Source organism: Peromyscus leucopus, chromosome 5 (assembly GCF_004664715.2).
Source record: "Peromyscus leucopus breed LL Stock chromosome 5, UCI_PerLeu_2.1, whole genome shotgun sequence".
NCBI lineage: Eukaryota > Metazoa > Chordata > Mammalia > Rodentia > Cricetidae > Peromyscus > Peromyscus leucopus.
Genome location: NC_051067.1, coordinates 110,795,585 through 110,822,447, shown reverse-complemented (window position 1 = coordinate 110,822,447; position 26,863 = coordinate 110,795,585). Strand labels below are relative to the sequence as shown.

General features: G+C 48.1%; 1 protein-coding gene across 1 annotated transcript in view; it reads right to left on the bottom strand.

Annotated features, from left to right (window-relative positions):
* Zfhx3 (zinc finger homeobox 3) overlaps window positions 1–26,863 on the bottom strand; it is a 170,735-nt gene that overhangs the window by 13,559 nt on the left and 130,313 nt on the right. Inside the window, 5 exon segments of the mRNA XM_028889219.2 lie at window positions 2–82; window positions 85–1,638; window positions 3,046–3,148; window positions 13,373–13,573; window positions 13,778–13,911. Of these exon segments, the coding sequence (XP_028745052.1) occupies window positions 2–82; window positions 85–1,638; window positions 3,046–3,148; window positions 13,373–13,573; window positions 13,778–13,911 (2,073 nt within the window).

Sequence of the window (26,863 nt, the reverse complement as noted above, 5' to 3'; positions counted from 1 at the left end):
TGGGAAAGAGAGAGTTGACTCTGCTGCTGCTGCTGTTGCTGCTGCTGCTGCTGCAGAATCTGTTGGTGGCTCTGCTGGGGATCTGGACCTGAGCCTTCAGGTCTTCCAACAGGCCAGGGCCTGACCCTGTCAGCGTCAGAGCCCCGCTGGTCACAGGCAAGCTCACCTCAGGATTGAGCTGGAACTCTGCGCTGGGGATATAAAAAGGGAAGAGTAGGTGCTGCTGCTGCTGCAGCTGGAGCAACGTCTCTGTGGTCATGGGGAAGTGGGGAAGGAGCGTGGGGTTGAAAAGCTGCGACTGGATCAGGGCAGCCTGCTGCTGCAACTCCTGCTGCAAGTGTGCCTGAACTTGAGCCTGGGCCTGGGCCAGCGTCTGCGCTTGTTGCTGCTGCTGCTGCTGCTGCTGTTGTTGCTGCTGCTGCTGCCTGGAAGCAATCATATCTGCTAGCTTCTTCCGGTTGGCCTCCTTGGGCTCCGAAGGGGAAGTGATGTTGGCACTGATGGGATTCCCCAGAGGCGGCATCCCCACACTCTCAGCGGGCACCTGGCTCAGCAAGCTGGAGCCTGGCGCCATGCCCGCACTGCTGGGATTGGTGGTGGTGAAGGTGTTGGCCCCACTCGTGCTCACGGGACTTGGCGTGGAGGAGCTGAGGGGCAGCCCACCGCTGTTCCCCGTCCCGTTGCTGCTGCCGCCGCCGCCGCCGCTCGCCGCTTCCAGCTTGGCTGCTCGGGCCTTGGTCTGGTGCAGCACGGACCTCATGTGGATCTCCAGCGTGGAACTCTGGCTGTACGCCACATTGCAGGTGTTACACTTGAATGGTTTGTTGTCCGGGCTGCTGGTGGGCTCTGGCTGGCCAGTGGCCGATTCCTGCAGGGCTCTCTTTAACTTGTGCAGGTGGGAGACAGAATTGTAGTGCACCAGCAGGATGTTCTTTTGCGTGAAAGACTCCTTACAGACGGTACACTTGTAAGGGCGGGAAGGATCTAGAAACTTCTCCATGGTAAAGTTGGGGCCTTTCCTGAAGGGCAGAGCTCTCTTGGGCTCCGAACCCGAATCTTCCTGTACGGACCCAGAGTCGCTGCCTGCGGGGCTCTGCTTATCCTCCAGGTCACTCTCTTCCTCCTTATCTTCTTCCACAATGATGGTGTGGTCTTCAGCCAGGGCGGGGTCGCCCATCGCCAGGAGGTCCCCGTTGGCTAGGAGCCCTCCATAAAGCTGCTGGATGTCCGCCTCGCTCAGCTCCAGGTGACTTGTCTCAAGGTGTTTCTTCAGAGCCTGGAAAGTCCGGAAGCTGCGCTGGCAGAGACAGCACATGGTGGCAGCCCTGATCACGTGGTACTGCGAGTGGAGCTGCAGCTTCTCGACGGTCTTGAAAGCCAGGCTGCACTGGCTGCAGCGGTACTTGTACACGTGGCGGTCGGACACCGGCAGCTGGGGCCTCTTGGCGTGCACCTCGTTGAAGTGGGTCTGCAGGGCGGCCGAGGTCTTGAAGACCTGGTTGCACCCCTTCTTCCAGCAGAGGAAGCCCGAGTCTTCTCTCACGCCGCTGGGGTCAGCAGAAGAGGGTTTCAGATCTCCACTGGGCTCTGCGCTTGCAGACGGCGGCAAGATGTTCTTTCCCAGATCCTCTGAAGTTTCTGCAAGAAAACAAACACATCGAGCCCAAAGATAAAGAAGGCTTTGTTCCCAGTGTGGCACTCAGAGCCATTCATCTAGCCAGGCTTTACGAACACAGGAAACACCTGACCGCACGCCAGCGTCTTTCCACAGGGCCTGACTCTAGAACGCATGCGCAGTACACAAGGTGCGCACTAACAGAGGTGAATAGAGGGATGTAAACAGGTCCAATTCAGAACATGCCTGTGTCATATCACAGACCTAACAGTCTTCTAAATAGTATTTAATTAACTCAGACGCGTCAGTTTCCCACAGGGTAGTTTGAAGGTTACTGATCTTAATGGTGCCTTTTATGTTCACTTTTCTTGGCTATAAAAATTTGGCACATTAGATCTGTTGTAAAGGACACCTGCACTAGTGCTGTCCTGAGCTGTGAGGAAGTTACATGGTTTGGAGTGTCTTTTCTTTCTTTTTTTGGTTTTTCGAGACAGGGTTTCTCTGTGTAGTTTTGGTGCCTGTCCTGGATCTCACTCTGTAGACCAGGCTGGCCTTGAACTCACAGAGATCCGCCTGGCTCTGCCTCCTGAGTGCTGGGATTAAAGGCGTGCACCACCACCACCGCCTGGCGGCTTTGGGTTTCTTAAAGGCATTCTGTCTCATGTTCCACGTGACTCCTTTTTTTCTGTTTCTTGAGCCCAGGTGCTTGCTCCTGCTAGCGGTTAAGTATTAATGTGGCTCTAGGATGTCAGCAATATTCAGTAAGCAGTTCAGTGTTTCCAGTTACTAAAATACATCACTGTTTTCTCTTTAAACAATGAGATCATCATATCCATACATACTCGGGCTCTTCCCAGGTCATCTGTCCACTTCTAATATGGACACGTCACAAAGAAGGCGGCTAGGCACCCGCAGTGTGGGCCTTAGATGTCCCTAAGAGTGTGTTTGAGACTTAGGAGAGCTTCGCAGAGGCCTAAGAACCGCTCTGTGGCGTGACAACTGTGGCAGAAAGGTCCATGGCCATGGTCCTTCCAAATGCTATGTTTACAATAAGGCACTTCCAGAAGACTCCGAGAATCCTATGCAAAGGTAGCAAGAAAGACAACTAAGGGATCTTAAGATCTTCAAAAGGCAGGTCTCTAGCAACGTAGCCCTTTAACTGTGCACTCCCGGGGGTGGGTGTGCACATATGTCCCATACCAGTATCCCACCAGATCTCATGCACAGCCCTTTATCTTTAAAGCATGTGAACCCACTGTCTACACGATACATCCTAAGACTGAAAGTGTACAGTTTTTGGTGATGAGACCCTCCAGTCCCATTCACCCAGGATCTATTCTAAAGAGCCCCTAGGCCCTTGCCCCATGACGATGTTGACCCAAGAATTCATCGTGTTTCAGTCTGTCGGAGGAAAGACTAATGACACTAACCAGGTTGCTTCCCCGCCTCTTCCAAATTGGGATTCCCGTCTCGGTCTGGAACAGCTGCAGGGAGAAACATGCTGCTGGGCATCACCATCTCGGGAGTGGTCACCTGAGGAGAGAGACGCAGAGAAACCAGAGGAGTCAAAGCGTGGAGGAAACAGACACCAAATATGAAAGGTTTAAAAATTATTTAATAAGCAAAATTAGCCTTCACCAGTGTTAAGCTGGAGGTGCCACTTTTCATAGCTCAGTGAAGATTCATGTTTACTAGACAAAGCTCACATCAGTCAAAAGTGTTTCTACGGTTACATTCTGGACATAATTAGCAGTGCACACTTGAAGAATAATCTTATTATTAATATTTTTCTTTTATGCAGAATTTTGACTTTGATCACTGACAATGTTTTGTCATGGGCTGTGAAACTTCTTGTGCAACCAATTAGGTAGATAAGTTGAAAGGCCCACCTTAAGCTGCTGAAAACATAATAAGACCCTAATTAAATCATACCTAGTAAAGTACATGGTAATCTTGAAGCGGGGAGCATTGTAGCACTGTTTTCAAAATGTATTCAGGCAAGGCGAGGAGGGGAGTCGGAGAGAGGGGAAGGGGAAGGGGAGAGGAACAAAGGAGGCTAAGGACACGCAGCCACACCGCAGATCTTCAGGAGACAGCACCGTAACCCTTTACAAGCTGCGAGCACGTGCAAACAAGCACGCTTTGGAACTCACGTAAGTCAGGATTTCATCTAGAGCCTTTGTGCCTGAGGAACACAGCATCAGAGGGAACATGTGCCCAGCCGTCCAGCTAAGTCTGCACCGCATTCTACACCAGGGCACCTCCCCTGACCTCCAGACTAGGCTGTTAGCCCCTAATGGAGCATTTCCATAATTAGCTCCGAGCTAAGTAGCTACATTTTAGGTCAGATCCTCAGACTTTTTTTCTCTGTTGTGTGGCCAGAAGCCAGTCCCAACAACTTATCACAGGCCTTCAGTACCCAGGGTAAGGAATAAGGGCTCTCCATCTAAAAAGCAACAATCTCCCTAAGATGCATGTACAACCCACTGGTGGCCACATCCTCAAAAACCAAACAGTGCTCCTTTTCCCAGCAACCACCCTGTAGCTCAGGATAAGGTGGGACGCGGGCATGTTAAGTGAGACATGATGGAGTTGGAGGACAAAATGGGGAGGAGGGAGTCGATATGATCATACTGTATACATGTATGACGTTCTCAAAACTAAAAGGGGTAAAATAACAGCACTTTCTCTTTGCCGGCCATGAGGCAGGAAAATTTGGCAGGAATTAACAATGCACAATGAATGAGAAACTGTCTTTAATTTGACAGTTGGTGGAGAAGTAACGGGAGGTGGCGACAGGGTGACTGGCCCCTCTGGGGACCCTGCTGTACCAACCAGACAAAACTTCGCTGCAAGAATCGCTTCACTTAGAGCTTTGTGTAAAATTAATATTGTAAAAATATTTTAGTGGCTGTAAGATCCCAGCCTTTCTCAGATGGCTGCTGGCATGTTCTCTCATGTCATCAACAACAGGTCAACCCACACAGCTGTGACCACTAACCGAAGAGAGTTTGCATTTAGGTGTGAGACGGTTTCTTTGCAGCCCCAGAAGCCAACAGGTGCTCCAGAGAAGGGTCCTGAGAAGCCCCGTGCAGGGAGAGCAGGTGTGTGGCAGGTGAGTGTGAAGGGCATGTGCCATCGCAGTCTGCAGGCTGCCTGGAGCCCACTGCTGCCGCCGCACTGTCCGGAATGGCGCAGAGACCACCACACTCGTTCCAGCCATTTTCTTTTTAATAGAAAGCATTTCTGACCAGTGTGGTTGGGGAGTCCAGCGGGAATCCAAGGAGTGAAAGGTCACCGATTAATTTATAGTCCTCAGCCAAGGGAGAGCACGAGGTTGGGGGTACGAGGGGGAGAAAGGGAAGAGAAAAAAGAGCCCCCCCACCACCTCTTTTCTCAGTTGTAGCTGCAGGATCAGTCCTTTTTTGGGATCTTTAGGAATTATGAAAAATGAATCATGAGAAATAAAAAAAAAGCCCTACAGAGTAAAAAAGAATAAAATTATCTAACACCTCAGCTGCACATCATTATAGAAAACCGTGGGCTTTTTATAGGCATTACAGTAAGGCAGACATCCCCTTAACAGACTCAGTACGACGGATCAGTAATTGTTTTCATACACTTTAATTAGAAAAACTCAGATGGCTATGAATAATAATGGAAAAGAGAGACTTTTGCACTTGAAAGGTTGAAGTCAATCAAGTGTGAATGACGGCAAAAAAGGAAAAAAAAAAAAAGACACCAATTCATCAGCCCTCTGTTGTCTCGCTGCGACTTTAATCATAATTCCTGATTGGGATTCAAGAAGGCAGTAAGCAGCGGTTCTTTGTCTGCCTTCACCTTCCATCAATTAACTCTCCCCGAAATATAATCATCAACCTCACATGCTCCTCTGCATCTTAATCTGGCCTCCAAACCTGGAACTCCTGCCCATGTGTGTTTAAGGAGTGACTTTTATCTGCATGCCTTGTCTCATCTATACTATGTCCAACCTGTCCTGGGGAGGCAGGCAGTGAGCTGGCATATAAAATTTAATAGGCAAGAAATCCCCAGGAGGCCAAGCGGAAGATCCTTGAAGGGAACTAAGGGTCTGCGTGTGCATGTATCTGAACCAAGGATGACGAGGAAGGAGCCTCATTGTGTAGACTACCAGTGAGGCCCCTATCAGTTCCCAAATATTAGTATTTCTAGGCCTGTCTCTTCCTCCTCAGAGTTCACAGAGTTTTGTATTCCAAGGTTCTTCCTAAAAGGTCAGAAATGTAATCATGCCAACAGCACACGGAGGAGGAGTCCAAAGGTGGTGCTCCCTTAGTGGATGCCTTGGCCGCCATTGTTTTCCAATCATATTTTGCTCCTGAACTGCATGGAAGGTTCAGAATGTCACAGCACAGTCTCTGTGGGCCAAGCACATCAGTCCCTCAACTATGTTGAGTGAAGATCTGGGAAGGCTTTCTCTTCCAGCAGGTGCATCAAAGCAGTGAGTGTACAGATGGTCAGACCTGGCCACGGCCCAATCACAGCCATTCTACATATGGCCAAACCTCTGAGATCCTCAAGTAACTGGACCCCGGCACTGACTTTTCCACAGGTAACATATAAATAGATCTTATCTTGCTCTCTGCCACCTCTCCTCTCCTCAGGTGCCTGCCCTCCAGACCCATCCAGACCCCCAACTATGGCCAGTACAACAATCAGCTCAGACACCTACACGCATACGGACTGATGTTTTTTCTGATGACCATTTGTGGTGGTTTAAATGAGAAGTCTCCTGTAGGCAACATATTTGAACACTTGGTCTCTAGTTAGTGGTGCTGTTTGGAGGCTGAGAAGGTGCAGCCTTGCTGGGAGAAGTGTGTCACTCGGGGTGGGCTTTGAGGATTTATTGCTTTACCCCACTTCCTGTTCTCTCTCTCTCTGCTTTGTGCTTGTGCTTGAGATGTGAGCTCTCAGCTTCCCGGGCCTGCTGCCATGCCTCCCTGCTGTGAGGGGCTCTTCTCCCTCTAGAACCATAGTCAATCAAAATAAACACTTCTCTTCCACAAGTTGCTCTTGGTGTTTCATCACAGCAACAGAAAACTACCACACCTGCATATCTATAAATACCAAACACGTGAAGTCACATCTATTGTCCAGGAATATTTAAATAGACTTAACATTAAGATAGAGTTCTTCTAGTTAAGAAAAAAAATCAGTTGATTAGAGTCATTACTCCCAAAAGATTAGTCTGGGCCATGACACTTTGCTTTCTTCCCAGCTCTTCTGAGCCAAATTAAGTACATTCCAGATTATGCAGAGGTGAAGGGAATGCTGGGAAAAACCCTTGGCTGAAAAGCAGGTACCGAAAAATCTGGAAGCAGAGGCTTTACTATCTTCCCAACAAGTGAATAGGCATCATGTTCAGTGAGAGAAATGGGGCATTCTATCCAAGGCTGAAATTCCTCTAGTCTAAGCAATACTCGGACATAACAATGGAAACCAAAGGGTGTCATGTCAAGCCAAGCAGCTCCATGCATGCTTAAGCCATTCCAAAGCAGCGAAAGAGAGGGCCTTGGGTGATTCTGTTCATTCATTTGCCTTCCACTTACTAGCCATTGGGCAGGGCCTCTGCTTACGCCTGTGAAATGCAGTGGCAATTCAGGGTTCCTATTCCCAAGAAGCTCCCCACCCAGAGTAGGCTGGGAAGACCTCAACCTCTCAGAAAGTTCAATGACAGTTGTAGCCTCCAAGGAAAAACATTTGTGAGCACAGACTACCTCACATAATTTCAAGGAATCAAAGGTTCCCCAATGGGAAAATCCATGGACTCAAGTGAATTTCCCCTGGCTGACCAGCTAGAATTGGTGACATGGCTTCATGAATATACCTACTTCTAACCTCTTCCTAGATCAATATTTTGGATTATAAATTAATCCCTTTCAAGATTCTGTGTGGTGAGTGGACCCCAACACACCAAGAATACATCCTGTACACCCAGGGTCTTAGTAGTTCTGGTCCTTACCATGGTTTGAAGAGATTACTGCTATTTGTCATTTCTTTGGGGGAAACTGCAGTTATGAAGATTAGCCAGCCTGCAGGTCACAGATGTTGAAGGTCTACATTCAACATCATGTGTAGCTCAGGTTATACCCTACTAGCCCCCATGGTAGTAATCCTTCAAGTTTATCTGTCAAGGCTACCTCAAGATAAGGTGGCCTATATTAGATCAATACAATCAACACCTTCCATACGACGGACACACGCTATCTTCTAAGAAACCCTGAGGAACCTGGCGTCAACCTTCACTGAGGAGGGCATCCTTCCAAAAGGCTAACCAGTCTGGGTAAAAGGTAAATTTGCCAAGACCTAGGTTTCCAGGAAGACCGGAAGCCTTAGGACCGAGTCACTCTCTACATCCTGGTCAATGAAGTACAGGTCCTGTCTCAAAACTCTAGGTATTAACTTAACTGCTTTCAGGACTGGACTCCAGCTGTGGTGAACGGAGTGCTGCCTGGTGAGTGAAGGCAGGTACCGGCTCTCTTCCTCCCCTGTACACACCCCACAGGTACCGGCTCTCTCCCTCCCCTGTACACACCCCACAGGTACTGGCTCTCTCCCTCCCCTGTACACACCCCACAGGTACCGGCCCTCTCCCTCCCCTGTACACACCCCACAGGTCCGGCTCTCTCCCTCCCCAGTACAGACCCTTACTAGCCATTTGCAGCCAGCCACCCTGGGCCCCACCCACGGCAGAGCTTCAGAGAACCCCTTTACTTCCTTCTCACTGCAGGTGAGACGTGGTAGCACAGTCTCTACGGGGCCTTGTCTCTCCATCTACGTATCATCTTAAAAATAAGAAGAATAGCAGCAGCATACTTTTTCAATTTTATTTTTTAAGACATGCAATGTCACATAGCCTGAGGCAAGCCTCTAACTCATAATCCTCCTGCCTGAGTGCTTGGATGATAATGATGTGTACCACCTGGTCTACTTTCAAAAATTCTTAATTGACACACATAATTGTACAAATGTATGGGGCTCAACATGAAGTTTCCAAACACATATACTCTGTGTACTGATCAGATGAGGGTCTTGGCATAGTCATCTCCTCAAATATTTATCATTCCTTCAGAAAGCATTAGAAAGCTTCCATTTGAGGTATCTACTGCTGTTGATGGTAGCTGGCCTACTGCGTCACCGAACACTGGACAGTCGGCCTCCTGTGCCACACAACACTGGAATGTACTTCCTATCCTCCTGTAACTCGGAAGTCACTGACTAACCTCTCTACCTCCTCGCCACCCATTTCCTTTCTAAAATAGATTCTAAGTGGTCGTTTATATAGTTATTTGCAATGTCTAAAACTCATACACACACACACACACACACACAACTATAGGCTACATTAACATTTGTGCAGACCAGAATAAAAACAAAGACCAGAAGCAGAGTTTAAAAACTGAGAATGAGAAAGATTGCTAAGAGGGGGAAGGGAGACAAGAAACACCAAACAGTTATACATGTGCATGTGTGTACACACAGCCAAGAGAGCCAAGGAAGAATGGATTGGAGAGCCGAGCTTCATTAGACCCCGAGAGGCAAGCAGTGGCAATATACCAAGGTCACTTCTAATTTAGACCATCTAATTGGCAAACAGCCTCCAAATGGCTATCATCTCACAGGGCTTGGAATTAATGAAGCCCGATTATTTTCATTACCTTCCTCTGAGATGGAGACAAAGTGAAAGAGCTGATACGAAGGTGGGTGTGACAGCCCCAGGGCTGGGCGAGCAGAGGAGCCCCCTTGTGGGGGAGGGGGGGGAGGCCTGCCCCGAGATCCCCACATACATGGAGTGGAGCAGTCATAGACACTGTCTAGAGAGCACAGGAGACAAAACTATTGTCCCCAAAAGAGAGGTTGGGGGAAAACCCCGGGCAAGACAGGGCCAGGAGCACAAGAGGGGCATCTGGGCGTGTAGAAAACACGGAGTAATTGAGGACCAGGAAGAGGAGGAAGAGGAAGGGCTACAGAACAAGGTGTTGTTCCTGGCTCAGCCTCATTGCAGCTGTGAGGTCCATTTTGTTAAGTGATTAAGGAACAAAGAAAATGTCCCATATTAATGATCTAGGATCCCAGTGGTGTGTCCTGTCACTAAGAAGACACTGATCAATTAGAATAATTTAAGAGTATTGAAATGCATGGTGGGTGGTCTTTCCCATTCTTATTTAGGAGCAAGAAACATATGTCCTAGGCTCTCATCCCTCCCCCCAAGGAAGGGAAATACAGGGACAGAGTAGAAGCACCAACATTTCCCCCAGTCTGAAGCCTTGGCTTGTCTGGAAATGAGACTTGGTTACTTGAAATCATCATGGGGTGGGGGGATTGCTCAGCCAAGTGTGGAGGAGTCCTAAGCTTGAGGGATTTCCTTCCCTCTTAGGATGTGTAAAAAGATCTTGTTGGAGCTGTTTCCAACTGGCCACGCAGAAGCGAGGGCTGTGGGTGTGGTTTCCACGGCAGAGGGCCGGTGCTGCCAGTGTTGCCAGTGGAGAGCATTTTTCAAGCCCCCTCATCAGTAAAAAGAAGGGGACCCATGGAAGACATAGATATGAGATGCAGAGCATAAGCAAGCAGCTGTTACCATAGCAACAGACGTATTAGACACTGCAGGTTCCTGAAAGCTGTCTGATAAGGTATTATTAAATGAAGCCTCCTCAAAACACTCTCCATTTACAACAGAACGGAAAGGCATTGCGTAAAAAGTCATTTATTTCCATTTATCAGGGCAGAATTTACTTTCAGATGGACTGAAACCCAGGACAAGCTACTTCCTGAGGCTTCAGACTGAGGCACTGAGTAAAAATTCTTCAGAATGTCTAGCTTTAGATCCGCCAGGGATCGTGCATCTGGGAACCTTGGTCAGCTATTCCTTTTCTGCAGCCCAAGCCACCTGTCTGTGCCACTCTGCTCACTGCCTTTTGCCTTGCCATCCAGGACCCCAGAGACAACTTCCTCCTCTGGGAGGATGAACGAGCAGACACACCGGCTGCTCCGTCACGATGAAACACAGGAAGCAGACTTGGTTTAGAGGCATCCTCATCAGATTGCTTCCAGAGCGCGCTGCTCCACTTGGCAAAGCACAAACAGATAAACTGTCAGAAAGCCTAACCAATACTTTCCTGGGGCCAATTTTCTAATAAAATGACCGTGAAATACCCTTCAGGGACATGATTTTAACCACAGGTTCATTATCATCACTTAGTTGTAGAGCAACTGCAAATTCCGTCTTAACACCAAACTTTTCAGAAGAACGACTCTGGCATCTGACCAAGATCAGTAGTCTAGTCATCCAAGAGGATTCTGGGTTCACCCTAGAGAACTGCTGCAAATTCCCCCCGCCCTAGTGGTTCATCTGTCCAGGATCCAGAAGGAAACACATCACTTGCAAAATTATCCTCACGATTAGAAGAACCAGTCCATGGGACAGCTCCGTCACGACTCCAGCTTCCCAAGCAGACAGCAGTGCATCTGAGCACACACACACACACACACACACACACACACACACACACCCCGCGTGCGCTTTGAAGTGGACTGAACGCTCACACCCCCCACACGTCTCACTTCTTCCAACTGCCCTTCACAATCTATCAGCCCACTGACACTAGCCAACTGCTTTCCGTAACCAGCACATTTTCCATAATTTGCACACTTCTCAGAAACATCTAGAAAACATCTCTATTTGGAAAGACGAGGCACACAAGGTTTCTGTACAAAGCAAGGGGTTTTTAGGTAGTAGTTTCCCCTACATAATCTCATCATCGGGGGTTCAAGAACAAGCTAATCAACTAGCAAATCTCGCGCTCTCTGGCACCATCAGGCATCCTTCTGTATCTGCACATTGCTACCAGGAGGGCCCATGACAGTGCTTATTGAGTTTTAGTGTGCACAGAATGGGCTCGGATGGCTGTGGCCTTGTTTTCAATGGTCTTTTAAAAGGCTGAAAACCACTTCTTGACAAAGTACTACTTAGTGGGTCACTTCCAGGATGATCTTAGGGATCTGGGCCCAAGCAAACACCATAGTGAGAACTGCCCTTGAAGATTCTACTGGCAAAAGATTCATAGTGATCATGAAAATTACCACTTAAAATTTGTCTTCCTAGTTTTGTTATGAAAACATGACCACCTAAGTTGGCCAGTGGTGGTACATGCCTTTAATCCCAGCACTCCAGAAGCAGAGACAGGAGAATCTCTGTGAGTTCGACGCCGGCCTGGTCTACAAAGCGAGTTCTAGGACAGCCAGGGGTACACAGAGAAATCCTGTCTCGAGAAACCAAAATAAATAAAACTAAAACATGACCAACAGTGGATATCTGAAATACAATTTACATGCTAGTAGTGAGGGATATAAAACTGTTTTACTATCTAATGTATACCAGGCATGGAGATTACCATAGGCCCATTGTTGCATACTAGATCCATTATTAAACAACAGAAATAACCATCCAGGCACAAGAAAAAGGTAGCCAAGCAAAGAAAATGATTGTCTCCCATGCCTCTCCCTGTTCCTTCAATGCCCAGGAAAACTCTTTCTTATTTCCATGGCTGGTGGGAATTGCCAGGGAAACCTGCCATGCAGAAACCTCCCCTATTCCCAGGAGGAGGACCCACTGCACTTAGGGAGAATCTTTCCACAGAGTTTACCAGGCTATCTGAAAATGCCCATGGAAAGTGAATTCATGCCTGAAAGCTCTCTGGACGGAAGCTCAGGCTGTATGCTTTAGAGTTTTCCATTGGCCGTTTCATGTACTCTTGGCACGTCAACCATCACGACTAAACATCCTTATACAACACAATTCATTAATTTTGCCTAACCAAATGGAATTGGAAATGCCCTCAAAGTGATGTGTCTGCAATGTGCACATTCAACATGGGAGTCAGAATGGACTACCTCTCTGGGAATTGCCACACGAAATGTCAACCGCGTCAACTTATTATCCCACTGCTGAACCAATGCTAGACGGGAAGTGAGAATAAGCTCTGCTGCCGCTGCTTCCTCTGGTGACCAGGAAAGGACTCTCCTGGCCACCCCGGCAGAGCCGGAAGTGGCACTGCTGCCAGCCCCAGCGTCCTGCAGTTTTCACACTGTGGTTGGAATTAAATGTTAACACTGATCTTTTGGCCATGCCTGTGACGGCCATTTAAGAGTTAGCCTTTCCGTGCTTACAGGCATCAGAGCATCGTGTCAGGTGTAAAGCCTGCATTTGTGAACCAGCATGCCATACCCAAATGGATGACTTTCCTGCTCCGAGAACAAAATACCACTCGAGAAAGCCGCACACTCCAGTGTTATACCCACAAGTGAAAGATGTGGGTTCAAATCTTATCTGACCAGTGACACACGGGGTTGGACGACTTTGTTAAGACTCAGTTTCCCTATCTGTTAATGGGAATGTGTCAGAATTCTTCAAACAGTTGGCTACAGGGGTGAAACAAGGCATAATGAACGGAAGGGCTAGGCAGACCCAAGACTGTGCCATAAGGACCTGGAGACTCCGAATAGTAACTTCTCGAATCAGGGCCACAGCCCTACCCACCACGCTTACACACCACGTGCAGGACAGGTACAGTAAAACCTCAGTCACAGAACCGGGACAATTTCCTCACGCTGCCAATTTTACACTGGCTTTCGTGGCCAACAAACAGACCTTGTTCACGTCGCTGCATGACTTTTCTGACCTCTGAAGGAGAAGCCACAGGGTCCCCCTCTCGGCTGCCTTACCGTCATAATGAGCTTCTCCACGCAGTCGGGCGCCACGCTGTGGAGGTGGGTGAGGTGCAGCTGGAGGTGGATCTTGTTGTTGAGCATGTCTTGGCACAGGGGGCAGCGGAGCATGGGCTGCACCGAGTGCTGGGTCATGGCGTGCACCCGGAGCCGGTTCACGTCAGCATTGCTGTACTTGCAGTAGGGGCACTGGTACATCTGTGGGGACACACCCACCACTCGGACTGAGTCGTTGGTTCCCCCCCAAGACTGTCTGCCCAGGATCCCCAATCACCCGAAAGTTCATTCCCACCAACATCTAAGATACCTCGCCCCACAACAGCATTCACTCCATCACCATCTAAAACACGCCCCCCCCCCCCCCCCCCCCACACACACAACCGCAGGCCCCTCTGGCCTCACCTGCTCCTGTTTGACCTCCTCTGATGTTTTCGGCCTCTTCGAAGAGGGTGGAGTCTCGGAGCTCCCTGGGAAGGGGACACGCTTGGAGGCTGCAGGAGAATCTGTCAACTCCTTCTCTGCCTGACTGGATGACACTAAAAGAGAAAGCGGGAGATGCAGTCTAGTGGGCAGACCAGGTCGGCTGGAGGGGGCTCTGTGCTGGGTGAGGAGCCACACTCCCGGACAGCACGGGAGCTTCTTAAGACCCCAAACTTCAGGAAGGATGACTGACCATGCACGTTGGGAACAAGCAGTGTGTGTTTCTCACCCCCACCCTAACCCCCATCAATTCCTGTTACTAACAGCTGAAGGTCGGACAGAGAAGGCAAGAAATTCAGTAAAAGGCCCCGGAGTAAGGCTGGTCTAAATTCAATCTCTTCTAATTCCCCACTACCTAAACACAGCTTGCTGCTTTATATGGGGTTGGGGGAGAGAAGCTGGGCAGGTGGCAGAGTGTCACCAAATGCTTTACCAGCCTGAGCACCAGACACACCTGTAGACAGAAATTTCTCTGGTCCTGCCTTGCCCAGCAGTCTGGACCAATCTCTCCCACCTGCGGTCCCACAGCTGCTTATTAAATAATTACACAGAGGCTTATATTAATTACAAACTGTATGGCCTATGGCTTCAGCTTCTTGCTAGCTAGCTCTTTCATCTTAAGTTAACCCATTTCTGGGCTGGAGAGATGGCTCAGAGGTTAAGAGCACTGACTGCTCTTCCAGAGGTCCTGAGTTCAATTCCCAGAAACCACATGGTGGCTCACAACCATCTGTAATGAGATCTGGTGCCCTCTTCTGTATACATAATAAATAAATCTTAAAAAAAATTAACCCATTTCTATAAATCTATATGTTGCCACGTGGCTGTGGGTTGCCGGTCTGCTGACATCTTGTTGTTCCTTTGGGGCAGTGGGTTCGGGTCTCTCTGACTCCACCCTTCTCTCATGATCTCTTTTGGATTTTTCTGCCTGGCTCCATCCTGTCCTGCCATAGGCCTATGCAGCTTTATTTACTATCCAGTGAGAGCCACACATATTCACAGCATACAGAAAGACACCCCACAGCACATACCACTTCAAAGACCTGAACAACTGTGTGCTCCCAACTTTACTGTCCCACCTCTTGGGATCACAGCAGCATTACAGGCTCAGTGGACATCTGCAGATTAACATGCTAAAACTTAGATCTGAGTTCAGCAGTCTGCTTTTGGGGAAGCAATAACTGAGAAGCGGAGGAGCTAGACAGGGCGCGGACCTGAGTTATAACTGAAACAGTGCTGCGGGTGTTCAAGGTCTTCAGAGTGGCTGGAGAGAGGGACACGCCCTTCCTGCTTATAAGCCATTCTTCATACCGTCCTTGCCTGCACTGCTAAAAGCCCCAAAGCAAGATCCCCAAAACCATCCATGCAGGTTTGAACACCACACAGTAGGGACGGATGGGCTGGCAGAAGGATTTGCAGGAAGCAGAGAGAGGGACCTAGGAGATCTCGGTAAGGACACACTGGGCTGAAGGTTAAATGGGGAGAAGAAGGGTTCCTCTAGAATAAACAGATTCCTCCATGGCTGGTTTGCTCATCCCAATCCTCCCTGCCAACTAAGGACTGGCGTTTCCATTTATTTTGGATGTGAAATTCCACTTTTTCAGAATGTTGCTTAAAGCAACAAGGAAGGAAAAAATAAAACCCAAAGCAAACTCAAAACAAAACAGAAAATGGGAATCCTTATTCACCAATGGTGGGGGGGGGGTGGTTATAAATTAACAGTCATTATGGAAATCAATTTGAGGTTTCTCAAATAATTAAGAGTAGAACTACTGTATGCCCCATCTAGTTGCTCCTGGGCCTACACCCAGAGAACTCCACACCTGACCACCGAGACATCTGCACCCTTGCGTTTATTGCTGCTCTATTCACTAGAGCAAAGAAGTGGAACCAACCGAATTGTCCACCAACAGGTAAATGGATAATGAAAATACGGTCCATACATAAAGTGAAATGCTATTCGGCTCTAAAGGAAAATTAACTCACAAAAGTCACAACAAAACGGATAGATTCAGAATGTTTAATATTAAGCAAAGGAACCCCATCTCAAGAAGAAACAAAAACAAAACTATACCTTCTCTCTCATATGTAGATCCTAGCCTAGAATGTGTAAAGAACGCATGTTAACCAGTGTGACGTGGGAAGGAGAAGAAAGGCAAATACTAGATAATGAAGGACAGGATGCAGGTAAAGGACATGGATTGTGGTGGAGGATATAAAGCTAGCTGTCTTTCTATTTCTAACTGTTATGGATTTTTCAGGCTTTTGTAGTGGCTGAGTGCATAAAATGTAATGAACAGTGGAAGTATGAAGTGAAGCTTCGTCCACAGGCTCGGAATGGCTGATCTAACTGTGTGACGTCCACAGGCTCGGAATGGCTGATCTAACTGTGTGACGTCCACAGGCTCGGAATGGCTGATCTAACTGTGTGATGTCCACAGGTTCAGAATGGCTGATCTAACTGTGTGACGTCCACAGGCTCGGAATGGCTGATCTAACTGTGTGGTGTCCACAGGTGTGTATGGACTGGGGCTGGGCAAAACCTTGTTTGAGTAGCTGCTGCTGTTTTTCATTTGCAAGCTCTTTGAAATAATTTTATATGAAAAACTAAAAAAATTATCACTGCTATTACAAATGATACGACTCAGCATTAAGCCACTGTTTTAGAAAGTCTGTTTTACTCCACAGTAAATCAGATTTCTGTCTCACTCTGTTATCTGACATGTATTTTCACTTACATTTGACTTTGAAATTGCTTCTGTTATGGACCTCAAGGTACTGTTATTTTAGATGTGCACTTTCTTACAATTTTTTATTATATTAAATTTTCTTTACTTATTGTGCGTGTATGTGTGTGACATGTGCTTGCACTCACACACACACAGGTATGTGAAGATCAGGGGGCTGGAGTTGGTTCTCACCTTCCAACATGTGGGATCTGGATTTTGAACTCGGGTTGTGAGGCTTGGTGGCAAGTACCTTTACCCGCTGAACTGTGTACTTTAATAATAAATTATTCTAAGAAAATAAATTTTATTCATTGAAATCTTAAGGCCATAAAATTTTTTTGAATTGCCAAATACAAGAAATATTCCAGGAAGTTGATGCTCTTCCCAGAATGTATATTTTGTGACCTTTAACCCTGGTATCTTGGTAACCTGGTCTCCTTAAGTTTGCAGGGCATCTATTATTTAAAAAGTACAAAGGCAGGCATATTACACACAGACCCTCCTCCTCTCAGCACAGATTCATAACAGTATTTTAATCTGTCTCGGATCGACTTCAAGCCCATTTTGCTCTTAATGGGAGTTATTCATTTTCACTTGAAAGGTAATACATGACGGCTGGATATTTAATGTGATGGACTGGCTGCTGATTAACTAGGTGCTGTAACATTTGAGACCGGTTCCCCCATGGCCCATTTCCCATCTCCTGGCCCCCAGCAGAAGTGATCACACAACCCCATGTCTCAGGACTTGGGCTCTGGAGTGTTACAGCCCCGGCATGAACTCTTCCACAGCTCGAGTGCTCCTTCTGCCTTGAGCGGGGCCCTCATCTCCCACATACTGTTCTGCAAGTGGACACATGGTGAGTGGAAGCCACCAATGATACTCCTCACAAGCTTACCTGCTGTCCATCCATTGGCGTGTGGTGGACCCCCGCCCCCCCACGCACCCTTAGAGAGGACTGAGAGCCCCTAGCTTCTCAGTTCAGGATGGGAGCCCATGAGCTCCTCCTGTTCCATGCTAGAAGGTTGACTGGCTTGATCGTGAGCAGGTGTGGAGGCACCCACAGTTGCTGTGTGTTCATGGGTGCAGTGGACCCATCATAAGACACTGTTTTGCTTTGGCCTCGTACCCCGAAGTCCACAGACAGCACAAATTGGAGTCAAATAGGTATAATGATGATGATGACGATAAATAACATAGGACATGAAGTGGGAGGGATGAGAGGTGGAGCTGGATCTAAGAGGAGCTAAGGGAAGGAACTGAGGGTGAATATTACCCAAATACATTGTGTGAAACTCTCAGAATTACCAGAACTATTTCTAAAGCTTAGTTGTTCCTGGTCATCCTCTTTGCTCCCTTATGTCCATCCCTGAGCAACAGGCATTAGGTTAGGCTCGGAACTTACAACGGAGAAGAGGAGAGCCACCTGTGTGTGCCTCCTTCCAGCGGAGGAGGCGGCAAGATACAGGTTCTACTCCTGGTGCCCATCCCCGCCCAGTCCTGTGACTGCTACAGGACAATGGCACTGCCTGCTCAAGTCCTCCATCACCTGCCACCCCACTACGAGAGGAGGCGACTGCCTGCTCCTCCGTAGTGTGAACGAACGGGCAATGGGGCCGAGACCGCCCAACCCGTCTCAGTCTCTCTGAGCTGACAGGCAAGCGCGAGTGCAGCCTCTGCTTCCCTGAAGAACCAACGAGCCCATCCTCTCCCTTCAACTCCAACACAGGGAGTGTGGTGAGGTGCAGGGTGAGAGCTCTGGTGTCTGGCTACCATTCTCTCCCTTCACATGGTGGGGGGATCCCTGTTCTTCTCCCCTGCCCCCTAACTCCCAACTGCTCCTGGATTCTAAAGCTTCTTCTGTCAGCTTGAGCTAAGGAGCGGTCACAAAGTGTTTTAAAAAAATCAAGTCAAATCAGCACACCGCTCCCTCATTCCTCCTCCTTTCAGAAACACGACAGCCCAGCTGTGTATGAAATACCACACCCACAGGTACACAAAGTCCCAGGTTCACCTCCTGTCTACCCAGGACAACAACACTGTTACTAAACAAAGTCTGCAGACATGGGCATTAGACCCTTGCAGCTTACCAAGTCCTTTATTGAGAGAGAGAGAGAGAGAGAGAGAGAGAGAGAGAGAGAGAGAGAGAGAGAGAGAGAGAGAGAGATCCTCAGTCTGCGGCATTTCCCTGGGAGGTGTCGGGAGATTGCTCCTCAGAGTAAGGTCCAGTAGATCTGACACTACCTCCCTCAACTGACCTCAGACATCCAATCCAGTCCCTCGCAATCCCTAGCCCAGGTTAGGACCCTCTGTATAATTTCTGCACATGAGCCAACAGATCTCCATCAACATGCTGGGGAATGGTCTATCACAAGCCACACAGACTGGGGAATGGTCTATCACAAGCCACACAGACTCAGCTTTTCTCAGGCTTTTCTCTGAACAACTTCAAAAGGGCCACAGTTTCAAAATCCATTTCTCCCTCACCCCTGCCGTTGGCACACATCACCGGCATGAGGAGACAAGGCCGCATGAACACCAAGAAAGAGTACTTGTGGTTCTCTGCTTTGAAGATGTCTCTCAACTTTACCATAAACTCTAGAAGAGGGTGGTACAATATAGAAAACGCCGTTTAAAAAAATCAATTACTGGACATTCTAAGTCTTCTCTGATATCATGAAGGTAAAAAGGAAATAGATGGACCACAGAAACGTGGCTTGAATAATCCGTGTGTGGAATCTTTGTAGTAAACTGGCAGCGACACCAGAGACTACCTGACGTCGTTTCTATAATAATGATGAAACGAAGTGGAAACCATCTAGCCAGGGGCGGGGGCACAGCTCCCTGAAAGGCTGAAACAGAAGGACTTCGGAGGGTTCAGGCCAGCCTGGGCAACTTAGTGAGACCCTGTCAGAACGAAAGCATGGGGGATGAGCTCGGGGCAGAGTGCTTGCCCAGTGTTTACCAGACACTGAGTTCAAGTCCCAATCCTTGGCTGGGGTGGAGGAAACAAGCCAAAACTCGGCATTATACGATAGGGCATGATACAGTACGCGGCTGCATAGCCACTGCTCTGTGTGTTACAGACGTCAGAACGACTGCTGTGGAAATCAGAAGTACAAATCACAAGAGAGGAAAGGCACCATTATACTCTGTTCTAGATAAACCATTAAGCACTGGAGGAGAAAAAAAAATAGAAGAAAGTGATTATCATATTTAGGTAACAGCTTTGTGATTAATTTTCTAAGTTTATTGTGTAGCTACATTATTTTAAATATTATAATTAAATGGCTCAGTATTTAAATCCAGCTGTCCATGAAAAGATGAAAAGTGGGTATTTGGATCCATGCTGTGCAAACATCAGGGGGTATTTTTTTTTTTTTTTTTTTTTGCTTTGCTGCTTTAGGCAGGTTGTTTTTGTTGTTGTTGTTGTTTCCTTTTTGGCAGTTATGTCATATGAAAATCTGTTAAATCTCAATGAATCCTCCACAGGCAACATGCTGGGCTTCCGGCAAGGCCAAGGGACCAGAATGTGGTAAGGAGTCACGGAGAGGCAGGCATGGTGCACGGCACACTATCTAAGGCAGGTGGGATGCTGTGACCGTGAAAAGCTGGGGGGAATCCATACTATACTCCAACTGAGTACAGACTCAGCATCTGGGAGTCAGGGTCGCCCCACCCCGCTAACCCCGCAAAGATCAGCACGTTGCTGTCACAGCTTCAGAGGCTCCTAGAGTTCAGCTTCCTGTCGTAGCCTCCTAAATCATGGTGGGTGGGCCACTAAAACCGACAAGGACAAATCCCGAAAGGAGGCGGCCTGACGCCTGCTTCTCTGTCTGAGGGCATGAGATTCCTCTACATCCGAAGGGGACACATGGTCATCATGCATGACTTCTTCAGTGGGGGAACCATGTGTGAATGGAGACACCAACCTTTACATACTTTAACCTTATCACATTTGTCTGGCAAACTTCTAAAAACAATTACCAATAAGTTTTATTAACTATTAATAGTTAGTAGTAAGGTATTCCTCTTCCACTCATCAGAAGGAACAGAGGAGGAAGAAAGCTCATTTGAATTCACCAAAGTTTGCTTGTAGTTTTCTTCCCCTCCCCCACTTTTTGGAGACAGGGTTTCTCTATGTAGACCAGGCTGGCCTTGAACTCACAGAGATCAACCTGTCTCTGCCTCCTGAGTGCTGGGATTAAAGGCGTGTGCCACTACCATGCTCAGCACTGACTTGTAGTTTTCTATAAAAAGTTTTATGATGTTTAAACACATCTGTTGTTAAGAACAGGGACCACTGGCAGGCTTCTGATGTGTGGAGCGCGTGGGAACACAGCATCTAAATGTCACTCTCTAACTCATGGGGAAAAGATTCTTCCTAGAACAAATTCTTCCCCAATCTCAATCTCCACTCACAAATTCTGAACCTGAGTCCCTGAAATGTAAAGGAAAAGACAGTTGTAGGTCCAGCCCAACTGGACAGAGGACTCCACACAACGCATGTCTGTTTCTCATCTAGTGCCATGAGCTGTATGATGCCGAGGCCAAGTAAGGCAAGGGTTTGCTGCCTTGGGAGAACCATGGAGAAAGAGCAAGAGGAACCTTAAGGTCCAAGTCTCTGGCTTCCTCAAAACATCAGACAGGAGATCCATTTGCAATCAAAGGAGACTGAAGTACTGGCAGAATTCCTTTCTGGGTTCCCATGCAAATTTCACCTTCCCATCACTTTGACTGGCAGTAGGGCTGCTGGCATGGTGGACACTAGGCTGTGGGCCAGCTTCCCTTTGGCCAGAGTTACTACCTAGATCTCGAGTAGGGACTGAGCTGTCCATGTGACTTGGAAGTTCCTTCTCCGATATCCCTCTTGGTACTATGTCACTTGAAGGTGATATTTACCAATGTGTTGAGCGTCTTCCTTGGCGGGGTCCTGGGGAGAGCCCACCGAGGGCTCAGGATACTGCCTGACTTTTGTTACTTGTAGATCCAGAGTCCAGGGGCCGTCACCCCCCCCCCCACTTCTCAACATCAGACTCGTAGCTGGAAGTACCACTGACAGCCCCTCCATCTAAACTTCCATCTCCCAAACCAGCAACATAATGGAGGAGCCAATTAAATGATTATTAATTCATGCTGCTTTCCGTAAGCCAGAGGTCTCATCGCCTTGTGTTCCGTAAACCAGCTTGCCACCTGCCCCAGAAATTTACAGCAATCTTTTATCTATCTCCATTGACTAAGTGGGAATTTTTTTTCCCCTCACACAACTTCACATTAAAGTGTTTGAGTTGGGATAGCTGCCCCAGCACATCACACACAGATGTTTCTGCAGATCTGAAAATGGCCACTCAGCTCAGGGTTCTCGTTAAAGGGAAGGTGAGGTGTGCGCCTCAGCTCTTCTCCGCCAGCTGCTCGCAGACCTCCAACTCCCTCTCAGCAGCCCGAGCGCCGTGTCTCTAGAAGGACTTTGTGATCTTCATACTGGCGATGTGAGTGGGGCTAATCTTGGCGTTAGCTTGCAGCTCTTCCCCAGGGGCCGAGCCGGGCTTTCTGACTCTGTTCTGTAGAGCTACTGTGCTTGATAAGTGGCCAGAGATCTGGCTAAACTCTCTTCCTCCGCTAATACAGAGAACAACATTCCTTTAAAGAGTCTGCTCTGCTGCCAACTGTCTTGAGGCGTGCAAAGTCTCCTTGTGCCTCCAGCCGGGCACTTAAAGATGCTTTAGAGGGTTGGGAGACCTCGAGGGAGCGAACAGAAGCAGGCCTGTGAACACCCAGCAGGGGAGGACCTGCCCACTCCTCCTAAGAACTGGAGCTTCTCCTCCATGCCTCAGTCCAGCCTACCGAGGCATCTCCTTGGGAAGGGCCCCCCGGAGCGTGATGCTCTCTAGGAAGCATGTCTCTAAAAAGCATGTTCAAGAACGAGGCCATCCACCCCAGGGTAGAAGACAGTGTCCACACTGGTTCAGCATGCCATACGGATCTCAACAATGTAGACTTCGTGTTTCTAGAAAGACCTTTCAATGAAGTTTTGAGTTCCTTATGGATGGGTACAACTGTTACTGAAGGAGATTAATTGTTCTCCATCAACTCAGCTACCAACAAGACAGGCCAGCACTGGGAGACTCTCAGATACCACTGTTCCCTTCCACTTTGAAATAAGCACTGGCATCCTTGTCACATCTTGTCACTGTGACACTGCCTCTCCGGTCAGCACCCTTCCGCCGCCCCACCTCTAATTCTGCCATCGATGGTGGCATCTGCCCAGACTCGGCATCTGCATCTCTTCTAGGCACACCCCCGTCTTTAGCCAAGCTCAGTGCTCTCTGGGCAGAAGGGGCTCAGGACTTGGCGTACAAATAAGTGGCTTTTGCTCTCATCTCTGGTCCTGAACTCCACAGAGTGGGTCCAAACTCCTTACAAGACTCAAAGACTACTGGCTCCAGGCCCTATCTGCAGACGCTCACGATTCTGTAGGTCTGAGCCCGAGAATGTATTTCCAGTAAGTTCCCTGGCGAGGCCAGTGTTCCAGGGACCACACTTGGAGAGCAGCTGTCCGGGTCAGCGCTTGTTGTCGTTGGTAGGAGTCATAACACGTTCTGCTCTAACTTGGATTAAGTTAGAGTCTGACAAGCATGCGCAGACCTGCCAGTCCATCTCCAGTGACTCTGACAACCTGAGACTTTAATTTGGGAAGAAGGGGCAGGCCTGGTCTCAAAGCCAAACGTCTCTGGCCGGAGGTGAAGGATTACAAATAGTTGTCCTCCAGAGAAACCTTCTCACTCTAAGAGCAAATGCAGATACATTTCCAAGCCAGAAATCTAGAAAGCATCACCTCCATGCATCTGTTGTGTTTGCTCTGGAATTCACAATGACAGCGTGCCTTGAGAAATCTTTCTTTCCACAGGTCCTGGAAAAGCAAGCAAAAGCCTGTAGGCTTTTCTCACTTTGCCCAAAGGGGCAGTGCTGGCCTCCCTGCCTATATACCTGCAAGCTGTCCTGGCCAAAGTCCCCTGAACTTCAACCCTGGGAGGATACGCAGATGCACATTAACTCCTGTTTACACAGTTTGTCTCGGGAGTGGAGATCAGGTGCTGTCCTGAGCTGAGGGGTCACTGTCTTCCCTGTAAGTTACCTCTCCAGAGAACACTGGAAGCCTCACGGTGGAATGGTGGACCCATGCTAACTGGTGGATGCCGGCCGGGGCAGCTGCTTGCTTGTATCTTTGGGGAGAAAACAGTGCTCCATTCTACATCAGAGGCATCAATCTGCTGCCCTAATTCCTTGTTGAAATATGCATAAGGCTGCTTAACTACGCTGATTTGAGCTCCCAAAAGGACATCTTGGATTTCTGCTTGCAAGACACCTAGCTCCCTCTGTGTCGGACTTGTGAATGAACACTAGTCTGGGCTATGTGATAAGACACTGATTCAAAAACCTAGAACAAAACATCCAAAACTCAATGGAAACGCAATTCATGGGACCAGGCCAAAGGCAATTAATGGAAGTCCTTCAGTCTTCATAGGCTCAAACGTCCTTTAGGTTAGCTAGAGCCAATCTCTGTGGGTTCCAAGTTTAGATCCCAAAGATGCAAATATAATCACACTCTCCCAATGTTTTCCTAGTTCAAACCTAACATCCTAGGGTTTTGACTAAGTTTTATTAATGAAATCATACCACCTTGGGAATGTGTCCATGATGACAGAGGAACCACCACACGAAACTTCCCCTTAGCATTACAAAGCACCTTTCTCCTCAACCCTGGTGTGGCTTTGTCAGGAAACGGAAATCACTGTCCTCTTTTCTAGCACTGGGGAGGCTGTCAGTCATCTGTCTACCCAGCAGACTGCCTGAGTTTTCACACTCTCCGTGTTTGGCTTGCTCACAGCATCCTAAGCTGAGGCTATGTGGTGTGTGCACAGGGGAGGTGGTTCCCATGCACCTTTGGGGGAGGGTTTGGCACTGGTATTTTCCCACATGCTTTTTTGCCTGGGCAGAGTTCCCTTGACAGGAAGTTACCAGTCCTCACTGCCAGGGAATAAGGCACAATAGTCAAGGTTGCTCACACCTGGATCAGATCCCGGCTGGGAGACTATGAGCATTTTATCGATTACACTGAACTCGTAGTTACCTCCACTCACAGGGCTTCCAGGAGCCTACCAGAAGTGGAGGCCTATCTCAGGGTCTAGCATGCTAGAAAGTCTCAGACACCTGTTACAGTGGTTTCATTTTCAGAAGTATCTGGGAACTAATAGGAGCCCACGTGTGGCTGTGAAACCATATGAAAGAGAGTCCTTGGTTTTAGGACAAGTGAAAGCATCCTAAATGTGGTTTTTCTGTACAGCAATGTGAAACACTTCTGCTCCCCCAAGGGCTGGGTGCCCTAAACACAAACTCATTTCTATTTCAAAGAGCTCATGCCAGGCTGTCTGATTAACAGACTACTGAGGGCATTTCTGAGCAGTGCTAAGCAGCACATACAAAACTCAGTAGATGCCATATAGTCACCACCCTTCATATACACAGCTGACAGTTATGTGATACCGTAAAAAGTACACAGGATTTGCCAGGTCGTCTCTTTTCATATAATAAGAGAAAGTAGCTGTATTATATATTCTTCCATTTGGAAGGTAGAGAGTATGGATGTCTGACCCAGAAGGTTAAAGAACCCGCTGGTGGGTCATGGAGAGCTGCTCATAGCTCTGACACTCAGGAGTTCCTAATCTATGGGACACAGCTCTCTAGCTGCAAAGATAACAGGGGACCCAGGGAGAATGGTTGTGCCTAAGAAAAGTGACGTCCCGTGAGGTACTGGGGTATGCATTAAAGAATCCTGCTAAGATTCTCACAGCAGACCTTCACGAAATCTGAGCTCAAATAAGGCAGAGAAGACCAACGGGCCACAGTCTCAGAGTCACAAGCACGTCTACAAGGATTTCCTTGTGTGTGCATGTGTGTGGAGGCCAAAGGAAAGCAGGAGCTGTCGTTTCTCAGGGGCTGTCTTTCTCTGGCCTGCAAGGTACCAAGTAGGCTAGACAGCTGGCCAGGAAATCCCAGGGATCCACCTGCCTCCACCTCCCTGGAGCTGGGATTATAGCTACATGCCCCACACCCAGGTTTTTTTTTTTTGTTTTTTTTTGTTTTTTTTTTAAAAAAAAAAAAAACATGGGCTCTGAGGTTCCAACTCAGGTCCCTTGTACTCACAAAGCAAGGCCCTGCCGGCTGAGCACCTTCCTGACCCCTATTAAAAGTGTTTTCCACAGTGATGAACAATGAGTTACTCCTTTATATCCCATGTCCCTAATCTATACCTTCTACCAATTCTCATTACATTGTGCCAGGATTATCTGATTACACATGACACTTCTTTTACAAAGTTGCTTACATTTTTGCATGTCTACACACACACACACACACACACACACACACACACACACACTCACACAGTCGCTCACACTTGCTCAACTGATAGGGTCTTATCACTTACGACTTAACAATGTAAATTCTCAGAGCCAAGCTTTGAATTACTGGAATTCAGGCAAGTCCAGCTACGTACCACACCCTACATCTATTTTTGCTTACCACCATAAAAATACTTGGTTTGTTTTCAGTTGTGAGACAGAATTCTGCCTGCAGTGACTTACACAGCCAAGTTCTGCTAAAAGTAGTCTGAAAATGGAAAGAAGGGTGGGGGTACAAGTGGACCCTGGAGAAGCTGACAGCTACCCAATTTCTAGCCGTGTGAAAATGAAAACCCAGTAAGAGTTCCCACCAGCAAGGACATGAGCCACCAAGAGGCCATGCAAACAAAGCTCCCAGCATTCCTGCATCCTACTAGACCGCAAGGGCAAACCAACTCTGGGGTGAGGCAGAGAAGGAAGCAGGAGCCAGAATGACACAGAACCAGGCTACTTCTGTAGAGGTGCGGGGCTGGTGAACGAGATGCTTTCTGAGCACACGGCGCTGGCTGGCCATTTGCTCATGGGGCACTTCCGTTACTATCCATGCCACACTGGGCTGTGCTGACAGCGTAACAGTCCACAGTAACATGGGACTCAGTGAGGGTCTGCAGTCTCTGCCATCCCACCAAGAAGCGTGGGCTTGGTGCGATCTGACCCCACGGAGAAAGTCTGTTTGAACCCTTGACCCAGGCCCGTGCTATATTAAAGACCTACACAGCAGCAAGATCTTTGGGGAAAGTTGTTAATGCCCTGACTTTAGTAACTAATATTCTTTTTTTGTTTGTTTGGTTTTTGGTTTTGGTTTTTCGAGACAGGGC